At 46.5% G+C, this 14,568-nt stretch overlaps 1 protein-coding gene across 2 annotated transcripts in view; it reads left to right on the top strand.

Moving 5' to 3' along the window:
• Positions 1–14,208, top strand: part of TMEM260 (transmembrane protein 260) — a 36,367-nt gene extending 22,159 nt beyond the window's left edge. The window contains exons 6-16 of one of the 2 annotated variants that reach the window (XR_009276379.1): positions 1,102–1,281; positions 3,575–3,615; positions 3,946–4,029; positions 4,402–4,519; positions 4,757–4,932; positions 6,110–6,281; positions 7,523–7,660; positions 8,537–8,690; positions 9,412–9,465; positions 9,866–9,956; positions 11,078–11,125. Coding sequence is in view for 1 of the 2 variants with exons in the window: in XM_058828496.1 (XP_058684479.1) it covers positions 1,102–1,281; positions 3,575–3,615; positions 3,946–4,029; positions 4,402–4,519; positions 4,757–4,932; positions 6,110–6,281; positions 7,523–7,671; positions 8,514–8,690; positions 9,412–9,465; positions 9,866–9,956; positions 11,078–11,350 (1,515 nt within the window). In the remaining variant the exon portion in view is untranslated. Of the gene's footprint in view, positions 1–1,101; positions 1,282–3,574; positions 3,616–3,945; positions 4,030–4,401; positions 4,520–4,756; positions 4,933–6,109; positions 6,282–7,522; positions 7,672–8,513; positions 8,691–9,411; positions 9,466–9,865; positions 9,957–11,077 lie in introns of both variants that reach the window. The other variant, XM_058828496.1, reaches the window with a different exon arrangement.
• The last annotated feature ends 360 nt before the right edge of the window (positions 14,209–14,568 follow it).

Here is a 14,568-nt window from a genome sequence, read left to right as displayed (position 1 = left end):
GCACAGGGCATAACCAAGCCTGGGTGAAGCACAGGAGCTGCAAGAAATGTGATGCAACTCAGACAAGCTCGATCCAAAATCCCTTCAGCATCTGCAGCAACCCCCTTTTCTGGCCATATGTTTCCATTAACACAGTCAAGAATGACTTTCTGCAATGTATTTATGTTCTTTAAACAGTTTTTGGGTTTTTTTTCCAGAGAGATCTCTGTGATTTCCAGCAAGGGCAGTGCTGTCCCAGTATAATAATCCCGGGAAATACTTTGGACAGCCAAGTAGTGCTTGCTGCAGGAAACCACTGAATTAGAGGAAATGGATGGAAAACTGCCTTTTTAAAGTACAAATGAGCCACCTTTCTTCTGAAGGAGCTCTGACCACCACCATTATCCACCTCCTTTCTCTGCTCCATAGATCATCACTCCCAGTAACCCCAAATGCTGAGGAAGTGCTTTGATTGACAGAGCAGTGGCTAACGACAAAGCAAGCGTGCAATATTCCAGGGTGGGATTTTCCAAAGCACTTAAAGGAGTTAGGCACAGAAGTCCCTTTGAAAGTCTTGTCTCCCTGACCCCTTAGGCAGTCTCGAAAATCCCACCCCAAAAGTTGGCCTATCCAATTTAGCCAGCGTAATCACGATCGAGTAAATGGCAAAACTGACTCCTGATGATGGTGATGATGTGTGCAGTTGTACTAGAGCAGCATTTATGTGGGGTTGTTTTTTTTTTTGCCAGATGGAAAACCAGCCAACTCTTAATCGCTGCAAAGTGGGTTATCTCAGCCTTGCAGTGCTTCAGCCATCTATGCATGTCATGCCATGATTTAAATGTGAAAGATGCAATGAGTATGATACTCATGAGTCCTAGCTAATATTATTTGCTTCACTTAAATTTCACCCTGCCATGCAAAGGAGATCAGTTTGATGCAGTTTCCTAGTAATCCACAAAATCGTAAGGTTTAACATAGCATTTTGTAGGGACTTACTATAAATTGAGAGATCAGCTCTGTGTAAATATATTTGATGTTTTTTCTTTATCTGTTCTTGAAGTTCCAGCGTGATTAAACTAAAATAAACATTGTTATGCAATATGACATATTTTGGTGCAGGAATTGTCCCTAGGCCATTTGCTGAAGTTGGGTTTATGCTTCTTGGCTGGTTTGCTGCCTTATCTCTATCTGCCGGCTTCGTCCTACCTCAATCGAGCCCGCTGGACATGGGGAGACCAGACGACTTTTCAAGGGTTTTTGACCCACTTTCTGAGGGAAGAATATGGGACATTCAATCTGGTAAACAAGGGTCATTTCCTAAATCACTTCCTTTTCACTTACGCAACAGCAGAAATGTTCTGTTTGTGACGATTAAGGGCTTGTGGGGAAGGAAATTGAAAATGTTTCATTTTTTAAGCATTCATTTCTGATTTCAACCTCCTGACCTGTCAGGTTTTGTGGGAATGGGTCACTTGACTGGGAAAGCAAAGAGATAATTCTCACTGCTTTATGGGGTGAGCCATATTATTTCCTGGGAGCTGTATGGGTGTCTTATGTGTGTAGGAGCCCAAATAACAAACTGTGCCAGAGGGACTCATCCATTTCGTGGTGTTTTTATGATGAATATTATCTTATTTTTCTATTTTTAACCCAGGCATTTAAAGAGGTTGTAAACAGTTTTCATTTAAAAACTATCCCTCTTTAATTTACTAAAGTTGAATTTAAGTGGGTGGTTGGTTTGAGGGTTCTAAATTATTCCTCTTAACTTACTAATGTTGAATTTAAGTGAGTGGTTGGTTTGAGGGTTCTCTGGATCCTCTGATCTGAGTTATTGAGGTCTCTGCTCTTGCCAAGAGAGGGGAGAATCCGTGGTTGCTTTCAGAGTGTAGGGTTTGCATCTGCCTCCTCCAGCTCTGACTTGGATGTTGTGCTCTGGCCACCCAAGGAAATCACCAGCCCATCACCCCAGAGTTTGTCCTGCTTCAAAGATTTCAGGGCAGAGGGCTGGGAAATCACACCACTGGGAGGAAAAAGGATTAAAAGGTGTGGTCTACGTGTTCTGTCACTCCTTGGAGTCCTGGAGCCCCATATCCTCAGAAATCAGCCCTCACATGCAGGCATCACTGTCACTGTGCCATTCCACCCTGCTCAGAGAGCTGTCTGGCTGTAGGATGTGTGTCAAAAGACATGATAATTCCTGCTGCTGCCACTAAATCTGTCCAAACACTCCTACAGAGACCAGAGATCAGTTCCCTGGAGGACTTGTGAGACTTGCCCTGTTGTCCTGTTCCCAGCCATCTCCTGAGAATCAGCCTCCACTGGGCAGAGCAATACCAAGGCATGCAAATCCCTTAACTCCTCTCTCCATCAAATGTGATGAATTCAAGTTGATGTTCAGGAGGCTTAGGGATGGACTGCGTGTAATCCTACACCACAAATCACATTTAGGATGAACTTGTCTGAAGCAGGAGCAATAAATACAGCAAAATCCATGCATTTGGTCCCACTGCCAGATGGGATAATGCCAGAGCACTGCTGGATGGACAGACAGCTTTTACATCCCATAGCTCTGCTTTAAGGGCAGGCAGGGTCTAAAAAAAAGCCCTGAAAATATTTTGGAGGGGGTTCCACCTGTAAGCCATGGATCAGAAATGTCATCTCTCTGCTGGATGTGTCCAGGGCCATCAGCTGCCACCAAAATGGGGCTTCAGGAGCTGTGACCTGGCTCTCCATCCTCTTATTTTTTAATCAAATCCTGGATGCAATTAGCTACTCCATTTTTATTGAGATTAAATATTCCTTCCAGACCTCCTGAGCCTGTTTATCTTATCTTTTATCTGGTAGCCACCACTTTTCCAACAAGCACAGCAATGAAGGTAATTCCTTGCCTCCACACGTCTTTTTCTCAGACTTGTGCCGTGGATTGCAGGTCTCTGCAGTAAAAATTCTCATTGTCTCAAAGATTTTGTCCAGCTCTGCCTCTGTCAGGGCAGAGGAGATAGGGGCAAGTGTGGTAAGAAGGGAGGAATTGAGCTTGTCTCAGGCTGTGGGGAGATGTCCCAGTAAATAATTGCAACATGAAGATACAGGGCACGGTCTCAAGTTGTGCTAGGAGGGGTTTAGATTGGATATTAGGAAAAAAAAAATCACAGAAAGAATGGTCAGGAATTGGAATGGGCTGCCCAGGGCAGTGGAGGAATCACCATCCCTGGAGGGATTTAAAAGATGTGTGGATGTGGCACTTGGGGACACGGGTTAGTGGTGGGCTGGGCAGTGCTGGTTGGACTCGATGATCTCAGAGGGCTTTTCCAACCCAAATGATTCCATGATTCAGCAGAGATCATGGCCACACCATATGACATGCCCTAATCACAGGATAATGTGTTGTCAGCACCTTGAAGCCATGCTTTTCCAGGGGGTAAATCCTTCAGTGGCATCACATAAAACAGGAATGTGGCAGAACATCTTGCAGTCAAGGTTTGAGTAGAGGTTGCCTTTCTTGCAAACAGAAAATGAGAAGACTTTCCTTGCCCCAGTGATACCAAATCAGTGTGAGTGGGTTCCTCATGGGTTTCCTTTGTTTTTATTTTAGGCCAAGTCCGAGACAGGATCCAGTATGGGAGAGATGCTGCTGTGAGTAACACCAGTGGAGAGTAACCTGTTGCTGCTGCTCTCCTTTGGGCCAGCTTGGCTCCTGTCCTTCCCCTCCTCATCCTCTCCAGAGGGACAGCATTCCTGCCCTCTGTCTTACCCACTGAAGGAAAAACACTGGATCCCCCATCCCAGTGATTTTCCCTTTAAAATCCTGCCATATTACCCACTCTTGTCTCCATTTCTGGTAGACTTAATCCCAGAAGAATGGGAATATGTTCTGTTGTGCTTATTCCCTGCTTCTCCTGACACTTTAATTGAGTGCAAGGGGTGATTTGGGGGTGACACATCCACACTTGAATTTCTCCACAGTTTCCAGCTGGCACAGATGAAGTCAGAGCTCTCCCCTCCCGTCCTTGCCCTGGCACTCGTGGCCTGTGTGAGCACAGCACTGCCGTAAGTTGGACAATATTTGCTTCAATGTGCATTTTTTGCACATTTTCTCTTACTGCCTGCATGGGCAGCTCGCTTTGCCTTCTGCTTGCTGCTGCAGAAACTGCAGCAATTGGCTGTGGTCATCTGTGATTAAGAGCAAAATATCCCTTTCTCCTGCTTAACCCCATGGCTTGGTAGATGGCAAGCTTAAAACTCCTGAAATCCTCATGGTTTTGTGCTTTGAAAACAGAAGTTTCATAAATGGCAAAGGTAAAGAAAGACTCATCTGCTCCTTGTGCTAAATGCATTTTGGTATGCAAGGAGTTCAAGCACATACAATTTTTGCTTCGTTTTTCATCATGTCTCAGGAGTGATACATTATTTTTTTAATAGGAAAAAGCATCAGAAATCATCTGTGATCTGGCTGTTCACTGGAATGCTCTGCCTTTATTCCCTTTTCTTCGCTTGGAGAGCAAATTTAGATGTTACAAAGCCTCTGTTTCTAGGCGTGGTAAGTTGCTCTGGTATGTTAATTTTTGAGAGAAACACTTAAAAAACCTTAAAACCACCTGACCAGGAGCAGGCAGTTGTCTTGAAGCTGCAGAAGGTGCCAAAATACAACAACAAGGCCAGGTTGGGCAGGGCTTGGAACAGCTTGTTCTGGTGGAAGGTGTGAGATGGGGGTGGAATGGGAAGATCTTTATGGTCCCTTCCAAGCCAAGGCCAGTTCTGGGATTGTCTCTCCTAGGTGGAGCGGTTCTGGCTGCAGAGCAGTGCTGTGGTGGCTGTGCTGGCAGGGCTGGGGCTGGCCACACTGGCCAGCCTTGGGAGGAGCACTGTGCTGGAGGGCACCTGGCTGCTGCCATGCCTGGAGTGGCTTCCTGCTCTTGCCCTCGTTGCTGCTCAACTTTGGGCGAATTACAGGTGAGAAGTTCTCTTGGGAACTCGCAGGGTGAGCTGGGGTGCTCCTGAGGTTTCTGTCTTTGGCTGGCAGTGAGAAAGGCACTTCTCACTCCCTGCCTAAGCTTGCCTGGTCACAGCCTGCAGGACTCCCTGGTTTGATCTCCCTCAGAGTCACCAACTCCAGGCTGTACATGGGGATGTCACAGAGGTTGAAGGAAAAAAACTCCATAGATGTGTAAACTTCTACTAAAAAACTCTTGTAAATCTCTGCTTTGTCTCCTAAGGAGGTTTGTAGAATTCATTTGACCTGAACTTCTCTTGGTTTCCTTCAGGTTACCTTGTGCCTTGAGGTTTTTTCTATTTATTTTTCCCATTTTGGAAGAATTTATCTGTAGTTTGGGGCTTCCCTATCCCATAACTGTGTGCAGTCACTTGGATAGATTCCTAATATCCTGCTCAGGTACAGGCTGACCAAGGAAGTGTAGACTTCATCCTCAGGAATCCTTTTTTTGGCACACCTTTTCCAAAGCTCCTGTCCTGGAGTGTCCTCTGGGTCCATACCTGGAGTATGTGCACATCACTGTAATGAGAAGGACCCAACCTCAGGTGATGTAAATCTACTTCTGCCTGATACTACAAAATCTTGGCTTTTTCAATCTTAATTAAAACACTAAAGGATGAGGAGGATTTCAAATGCTCTACAGAACCATTGTTGTACTGGCACTTCCAGAACCAGCTAGTGAGGTTTTAGATTTAGCTCAAGGAGAAATCAGAATTAAGGTGAGGGTGGGCAGTGAGTGTGTATTTTGGTGAAACTGTAGTGGGTGGTGCTTTCTGAGGGCCTGTGCTTTCAATGCTTTGTTTCTGTCTCTCAGTTTCTCTGGAAATGGAGATATTAAGTTGTTGTAGTGATTAAGTTGTTGACACTCTCCATCCCTGGCAGTGTTCCAGGCCAGGTTGGACAGGGCTTGGAGCAATCTGGGATAGTTCAAGGTGTCCCTGCCCATGGCAGAGGGGTGGAATGAGATGAACTTTCAAGTCCCTTCCAACCTAAACCATTCTGTGACTCTGAGACGTTTCCAGCCTGACCAGGGTGGGTTTTCCCTGTGGGTGCCCATTGCATAAAATCCTTCTGAAGTTCTGCAAAGCCATGCAAATATCTGGTTCTAAGATTCTGTTTTTCATCTGTCCTCTTCAGCACTTGTGATCAGAGCAGCAACTACGTTGTTGATAAGTTTGCAAGGAACGTGCTGTCCTCCATGCCAACAGGGGCAGTGATCCTGCTGAGAGGAGACTTGCCTGGGAATGCTCTTCGTTACCTTCATTATTGTGAGGGCATGAGGCCAGATATCACCTTAGTGGATCAGGAGGTATGTCCAGAAAATGCTGTTTAGAAAGGCAGATTTAAACATGGGCAGCAAAAGTTCAGTTGTTCTTTGATCTCCTTGAGAGGGGCTCTCTGTTTCAAGAAAGCTCATGATGTGATGAGTAAATAAAATTGATTTTTTTTAAAAAGAGCTTTATGGGTAACCCTGGGATGGAGCGTGGTGTGCACATTCCTTTTTCACTGAGAAATGGGAAAAGGGAAAAAAAAAGTTCCAGGATGGGTCACCCACACTTCACTGCCACATCATCCTCACACCTGGCTTTGCAACAAGAGTCTGACTTGCTGGCAAATCCCAAACCCAGTTCTTGGTGTTTAACCAAATCCCTGCTGTGTGTCTTACCAGCAGTGGCTGCTTTGTGTTGGAGAGAGGACCAGGTGCCTCTGATCAGAAGGCACTGGTGACCCAGTCTGGTGACCCAGTCTGACTGTGGTGACCCAGTCTGGTGACCCAGTCTGACCATGGTGACCCAGTCTGGTGCTCTGGTGTGACCGTGGTGACCCAATCTGACCACAGTGACCCAGTCTGACCATGGTGACCCAATGTGACCATGGTGACCCAATCTGACTGTAGTGACCCAGTCTGACCATGGTGACCCAGTCTGGTGCTCTGGTGTGACCATGGTGACCCAGTCTGACCATGGTGACCCAGTCTGGTGCTCTGGTGTGACCATGGTGACCCAGTCTGACCATGGTGACCCAGCCTGGTGCTGTGGTGTGACCATGGTGACCCAATCTGACCATGGTGACCCAATCTGACCATGGTGATCCAGTCTGACCATGGTGACCCAGTCTGGTGACCCAGTCTGACCATGGTGACCCAATCTGACCATGGTGACCCAATCTGACCACAGTGACCCAGTCTGACCACGGTGACCCAGTCTGGTGACCCAATGTGACCATGGTGACCCAATGTGACCATGGTGACCCAGTCTGACCATGGTGACCCAGCCTGGTGCTGTGGTGTGACCGTGGTGACCCAATCTGACCATGGTGACCCAATCTGACCATGGTGACCCAGTCTGACCATGGTGACCCAGTCTGGTGACCCAGTCTGACCATGGTGACCCAGTCTGACCATGGTGACCCAGCCTGGTGCTCTGCTGCCGTGTCCTCGCTGATGTGATGACTTCCCTGAGCAAATGGTCATTACTCCTGCAGAATCCATTTCTTGGATTGTAAATCTTCAGATTCCTCTTGTAGTTGTGATAATATCTTTTATTCCAGATGATGACTTATGAATGGTATTTACCCAAGCTGGCAAAGCATTTACCTGGCGTTTATTTTCCCGGGGACCGGTGGAATCCTGTGGAAGGAGTATTACCCGACGGGACACTCGCCTTTAATCTCCATCGTTTCCTCAAAGTAAATAAACAGTAAGCATTTCTTTCATATGTAACAGCTTTCCTAAAATCTCTGACCTTTTTTTTTTGCCTCTTGAAATTGTTTATGGAACAGCTTGCATCCAAAAGACCAATTTTCTCCACTGACTTCCTCCCCGGTGGCGAGATTATTTTTGCAATTAAAGCAAAATATCTCTGCAAAAGTAACTCCATCCGGATAGAATATTGCCTGTTGTTTTGTGGTTGGTTTGGTTTTTAGGAAGGAGGGAAAAAAAGGTGATCTGCAGAGTGTTTACTGATGATTTTTTGTTGTTGTTGTTGATACAATTCATCACAGAGAATAGGAACGTTCCTGTGTACTCAGAACGACGATGGTTGGAGAGCAAATTGCTGCTGCTTCTCCTTTGTGAACATTGTGGCCAACTGATTAGCATAGAATGAATGTATTCCAGGAATAATCATCATATAAAAATAGCTCAGTAAGAGTGGAGAAAGGATTAGATACTCACACGAATAAGAATAGCATCTGCATTTAGACTAGCTGGGGTGAGCCCTGCGAGGGTGGGGAGGCACAGGAGCACAGCCAGGTGACAGTGGGGAGAAATGGGCTTCTCCTACAGCTTCTGCCTGTTTGGGAGGTCCAGGAGAGGGGACAGGATGTGCCAGCTGTGCTGGCTGCTCAAGATGGGCAATGCCAGATGGGGAATTCATCTGTTTTCCAGACTGCCCCACAATGTGCCTGTGCTGATGGGAGATGTGCTGGATGAGCGAGTTTGCTGCACAGTGTGGTGGGGTTTGGTTTGCTCAGGGACACGGGGTGGCCTCAGTCTCTGAGGTGGCTTCACCATTGCTCTCTCTGTTGGTTTTTTTGGCAGTAAGGAAGTGTTTGTCTGCATAGGTCTTCATGAAGGGGACTCGACCTGGAGAAGGAGCCACTCGCTCTGGCCCTGGGGTACATGTGAGAAGTTGGTTCCTTCTGGAGCTGTGTTTGACCCAGGGGAGTGGATTCGTCTCACAAGGAATCTCTATAACTGGACTGAGGACTATGGCAGGTATGAGGCACAGGAGCCTCTGCTCCTTCCTGCTCCTCATTTTCTGCCAGCAGCACTGCCACACCCGCTGCAGTGTTACAGGAATTAAACAAGAGCCATAATCTCAGTGTTTTGTGTTCTGGAGAGATAGCAGGGAGAAATTCTTCCCTGTGAGAGTGGTGAGATGCTGGCACAGCCCAGAGGAGCTGTGGCTGCCTCATCCCTGGAAGTGTTCCAAGCCAGGTTGGATGGGGCTTGGAGCAACCTGGGATAGTTCAAGGTGTTCCTGCTCATGGCAGGGAGTTGGAATAAGATGGTCTTTAAGGTCCCTTCCAACCCAAACCATTCCATGAGCTGTGATTTTTAATCGTGTGAAAAATAGCAGGGACATCTCTAGTCAAGTATGAGGTCCAATTCTGACCTTAAAATTTGATCAGGATCTAAAATTATTGAGACATCCAGAGGTTTAAATGTTTAAATGTGGTAAAAAACATCTCTGGCTTTGAGAACTGGGATGCTGTGAAACACCTGATATACCAGAGGCTCCATCTATGGAGAGAGAGGAACAAAGTTCTTTGAAGGACAGAGAATCAGCTGAATTTCCTGCTGTCAGAGCCACAGGCTTCATGACAGGTTTTCTGCTGCCTGGGAGGTGTGTAGCTGCCTGGGTTGGAAGGGTTGTGGTGGGTGAAACCCAGCCACGTGGATCTGATGGCTGAATTTTGTTTCCATTCCTGTTTAGTTTCAGCCCCTCTTCCTGGGAAGCTGTTGCCAACGAGGAGATGTGGCAAGCCAGGTAATTTTCCTTTGCTCTCTTCCAACAGCCAGTGGGCGCTGCCAGCTCACTGGTGTGGAAACACACACCAAAGCAGGCAGCTTGATGGGCCATGGCCTTATTGGGTCTACATGTGCCAAGCTTTAGAAGGAAAAGGCTGGCAGCATGAGATGAAGCATGCAAGGCCTCCAGCAAAGCCTTCAGGAAAGTGGCTGTTTTGTTCACCAAAAGGTTCTGCTCAAAGTATCTCAAAGGCGGTTGGGATGTAGTGAGAAAATAGATTATGGAGAGGAATTTGTATCACTGATGGTTTAAATGGAGCTCCTGTGTGCTGTCCCACAGGTGGATATGTTGAAGCCATGTATGATGTGAGCTGGTTGCATTAGGCAGTTACCACATGGAAGTTTTCTTGTTTTCCTAGGATGAAAACCGCTTTCTTCATCTTTGACCTAGCAGAAACAGCCAGTGTGACTACAGAAATGAAATCACAACTTTACACATTTGCATACACTGTAAGTCCTGAATTTGGGTGAGGAATGCTCCCTGCAGCCTCCATCATAATTTTTTTTCCCCCCCTTTTCTTTTAAATTTCTGGACCCCCCTTTTCTTTTAAATTTCTGGAGTCCATGGAAATAGGGTGTTTCCATGCAGGCCCTGTAATCTGCATTCCCCTTGTTTATCCAAACTGGGAGCATAGCCGATTCAAAGAGATTTGTTCAGGGATTTTATCCATTCCTGCTTGCCCCCTCAGTCATGGAGGATGCCAAAAGCAAACCAGTCAACACCCTGCTCTTGCTATAATTATGTTGTCTGTGCTGGGCTGCAAAGCCATGCCAAGAGATTGCTTGTCCTGAAGTCCCCTCTATGCTCTTGTCCCCTCTGTCATTACACAGTCGTGTGTCTGAGCCAGCAAGTGTAAAATCCGACAGTCTTCTCACTGCAAATTAATTCTGCTGCATTTCACACCAAAGAATAACACCCATAAGCTGGTGTAGGTATCTCTGGAAATACTGGACTGCCTGAGATGCCAACAGATGCACGGAGTGATCAGTGTGTGTCAGCAGAGAGGAGCAGTATTTCATACTCCAGCAGAGAATCAACAAATAGTTTCCTTAATTCTTGCCCATTTTGCTGTGATTTTTGCTGTTCTGCAAAGTTCCCAGGCACATGCCTGCTGTTGAGCTTATGAATATTCCCACTGAAGTCAACAGACTGCTTAAGTCCTGTGGAAGACGTCCTGATCTCCTGAAATATTGAGTAAATGTCTCGCAGGCGCAGCAGTTAAATCTCTTTTTTCCCCCAGCTTGGTGTAACACCTCTCTGGGGGAAGCACATAATGTGCCGTGGGGTTATCACCATCATCTGTAATGTTTCTAAACAAACAGCTGCTCTTGGAAGGGAAACATTTCAGCCCCCCTTGGATTTCTGATTCATGCTGCTGAATGGCAAACACAGAGCGAATTACAGAAATACTCCAGCTCTGGACTTGGACATCTAAATAGCATCTGTTTCTTTCCAGGCAGTTTTGTAGCACTGTTAAAAGCTGTTGCTCCCACTTCATTCAATTAATTTGCTGCCCCCACCTCCTTTTTTTCTTTTTTTTTTTTCCCCTTTTTCTTTGTTCCTTTAACAGTCATACAGAGAAATTGTCAACTCCCATCCCCATCACCCGGTGAACTGGCACAAGAACTACGCCATCGCCTGCGAGAGGATGCTGCGCCTCCGCCGGGGGGACGTGGATCCCGAAACGCTGCTCTCCCAGGCTGTGAAACATTTCCTGCTCTACACTGAGAAGGCAGAGGATGATCCCCAGCGCCAGGACATCCTGCAGGCTGTGCAGCACCTCCGGGAAGAGCTGCAGGGGCTGAGGAGGAGGAAGGCGGAGCTGAGGCGCGCAGCTGGGTAGCGCCTGGTCCTGCTGAAGTGTTGAAGCCGGGACTTAAAATCTGAATTAGTTCTTGGCAGCGTGAGAGGGGTTTTAAAAGGTGACAGAAATGGCAGCAGAGAGGAAATCAGGTGTGATCCCCTCTGCAGGAACACAGTGATGTTTGATTTCTGTTGCCAAATGAACTTTTTTGGGGGTAGGGGAGAAGCTCACCACTAAATAGCGGGTTTCAAAAAGGAGAGTTTTCTTTTACAAGAAAACTATGAACTTGAACTGTGAATATATATATGTTTTTTTATGAATGCAGCATCCATTCTAGATGTAAAAATGTATTTAGCATTTGATTGTTTCCTCTGTTGCTGAGCCAAGGGTTTTCCTAAAGCCATTTTTCATTAGCTGTGCTGTGTCTGGGTGTTTTTGTGGTGGGTTTCCAGCAGGACAAGCTGTGGGATGATGCCCCCCACAGGAGCCTGGTCATTCACTGTTTTGAATGTGCTCTGAGCCCTGGCTGTGCCCAAGGGCACTGCAGAATCATAATCACAGAATCCCAGAATGATTTGGGTTGGAAGGGACCTTAAAGATCCTCTCATTCCACCCCTGCCATGGGCAGGGACACCTCCCACTATCCCAGGTTGCTCCAAGCTCCTTCCAGTCTGACCTTGGACACTGCCAGGTGCTTCTCTGGGCAACCTGTGCCAGGGCCTCACCACCCTCACATATTCCTTCCCAATATCCTGTCTAACCCTGCCCTCCTTTGAAGCCTTCCCCCCTTGTCCTGTCACTTCATGCCCATGTAAACAGTTCCTTTCCACCTCTCTGTGACCCCTTTAGGTGCTGGAAGAACAGGATGTCCTGCTGGAATGAGGTGGGTAGAGACCAACCCATTTTTTTCTGCCTCCCTTGCTTTTCAGGGATGGCTGCTTTCAATCCTTTGGGATTTTATGATGGGATGGTCTTTATTGCTTAGAGTTCCAACCCTGAGCAAGCAACTCGTGTATTTACCCTTGCAGAGGGACTCTGATGGCAGCAGTGTGACATCTCCTGCACTGGGGCAGAAGGACCATGGTCCTGAGACCTCATATGGGACATAAGAGCAGCTCCCCTGGGATGCTGCTCCCCTGGGATGCTGCTCCCCTGGGATGCTGCTGTCTCCTTGGGTCATGGCATCCATGCTGTGGCCTCTTTCTGTGTGAACCCAGAATCCCCATCTGCTCTGCCACATCCTTGTGGCTCCTGGGGATGCCAGAAGTGCAGTTTTGGAGGTGTTGAGGCTTTAACCAAAATAATTGAGTGCGAATCCACCCTGCTTTTCAATCTGCCCCAACAGCCAAGAGACTTCTGGGGTTAACAAGAACTCAGCTTCTTCTTTTAAAAAAAAAAAGACATAAATGCTTTTTATAATATTTTGTCAGTTAACAGTGCTTCAAATGCTTGAAACAGACCCCAAACTCTGGTGATGTTCCTGCAAAGCTCTGTTCATCTAAAACTTCATACGTTATTCTGTGGTTTTATGATATCTCAGCTCAGTGTTTTGCACAAATTGCTGCCAGGCCAGGATTTCTTCTGGTAAAATTATCAGAGAAGAAACAAGTACTTCTGTAAAGATGACATTATCTAACATCATCTCTGGAGCAGACTGGGATGGGGACAGGAGCGAGGGGTGTTGCAGGTGGATGTTCTGCTGCTCTGGGGTTTGAGGTGTGTGTAGGGACATGTGGCCACTATTCCTAATAGATCCTTTTAAATCCAAGTGCTGATTTCCAACTTTGAATACTTCCCATGTAAAAATCAAGCTGCTGTCTGGGAATCTCTAACTCCAGATGCAAAATAGCATCCTTTACTTTTCATCCTCTCACACTTGATTTATTTTTTGTAGCATATGCAATTCCCTGTTAATTCCTGTGAGCCATCCCTGTACGAACAGCAGATGAGAAATGATCAATAAAAAGATGGAAAACTGTGGCTTCTGGGTTGCAAAGCCACAAAGCAGAGGGGTGAGAGGGAAGAGGAGCAGTTCAGGGGTGTCCTTTTAACTCTTTGTGTTGTAATTGACTACATTTCAGGTCGGCTGTGCCTCACTTAAATCTCTTCCTTCCTCTCAATCCCCGCAGAAGTGTTTGTACAGAGCGAGGGAATATCACACATTCCTCCGTGCAGCTTTCTCAGGGAGGGCTTTCTCCTTCCCTCCTCCAGCCCCAGCAGAAAAGCATCCAGAATCCAATTTTTGAATGCTTTTGTTACCTGCATTATTGCAAATCCATTCAAGCAAATATACTGAGCTGAGGGTTTTCTTTATCTTGATTAGATGCCCCTCCTTAGCCGCGTAGTCTTGAAATAATTGGAAGCTTTTGTGGATCCCGCTATCTGCTCGGGAGAAAAGAGGGGCTGTGCTGAATAAAGTATCATCCTCAATTGTAATAAATAGTGGTGGTGGCTACAAAAAGGGCTTTACCACTGGCAAAAGCCTTCCCAGGTGTGAAGAGCAGTAGGGCGGTGATGCCTTTTTTAGGGAGAAAATCAGAACTCTGCCCCTGACGTTCTCTGTCGCCTTATAAATCCTGCGCGTGTGAGACGCAGGGGTCTGTGCTGGGTGTTCAGCAGAAGATATTCCATGGAGGGGGGAAATACCTAGCACTGATGGAACTTCCAAAATTCCTCCCCCTGGACCTGTTCAAATGAGATTTGCTGGTGCTCGCAGACGGAGCCGCTGCGTGGATGTTGCTGAGCCTGTTGGCTAAAAGGCGGTGCGGAGGGATGCTGGCAGAGTTTAATTTTTATCAGCTCCTCTTAGGTGGCACCCTGAAGTTTATCAAACAAGCAAAGCTGATTTGCTCTTCGTTAGTCTCAGTTGCATGAATCGGTTGCCAAGTAAACAGGATTTTGCATTTCCTAATTACTTTCATATTTGTGTTTTACCTCTATTTGTTCTCTTGCAAAACGGGTCCTAATAATTAGTCAGGCTCCTGCTGCCTAGACCCTAAAAAAAAAAAAAAGGGGTGGGGGCAGAGGGGAAAAAAGACTTCTGAGGGTCTTTTCTCCCTTATAAATTCATTTTTGTTACAAGCATCTTTTATACATATTACTAAAGGGAGCGCACTAAGAAATGCAAATAATAGTTCTTTATTTTATTATGACAGTTAATTAATAGCAACCTGTTTTAATGAATAAAGTCACTCAGAGTCCTTCAGCACTTCCTAAGTAGAGGCCAGAATCTGTAGGGATTCTTTTTTCCCCCCCAT

This window comes from Poecile atricapillus, chromosome 1, assembly GCF_030490865.1.
Source record: "Poecile atricapillus isolate bPoeAtr1 chromosome 1, bPoeAtr1.hap1, whole genome shotgun sequence".
NCBI classification, from domain to species: Eukaryota; Metazoa; Chordata; class Aves; order Passeriformes; family Paridae; genus Poecile; species Poecile atricapillus.
The sequence above is the reverse complement of the archived record's forward strand: the minus strand, read 5'-3'. Positions and strand labels throughout refer to the sequence as shown.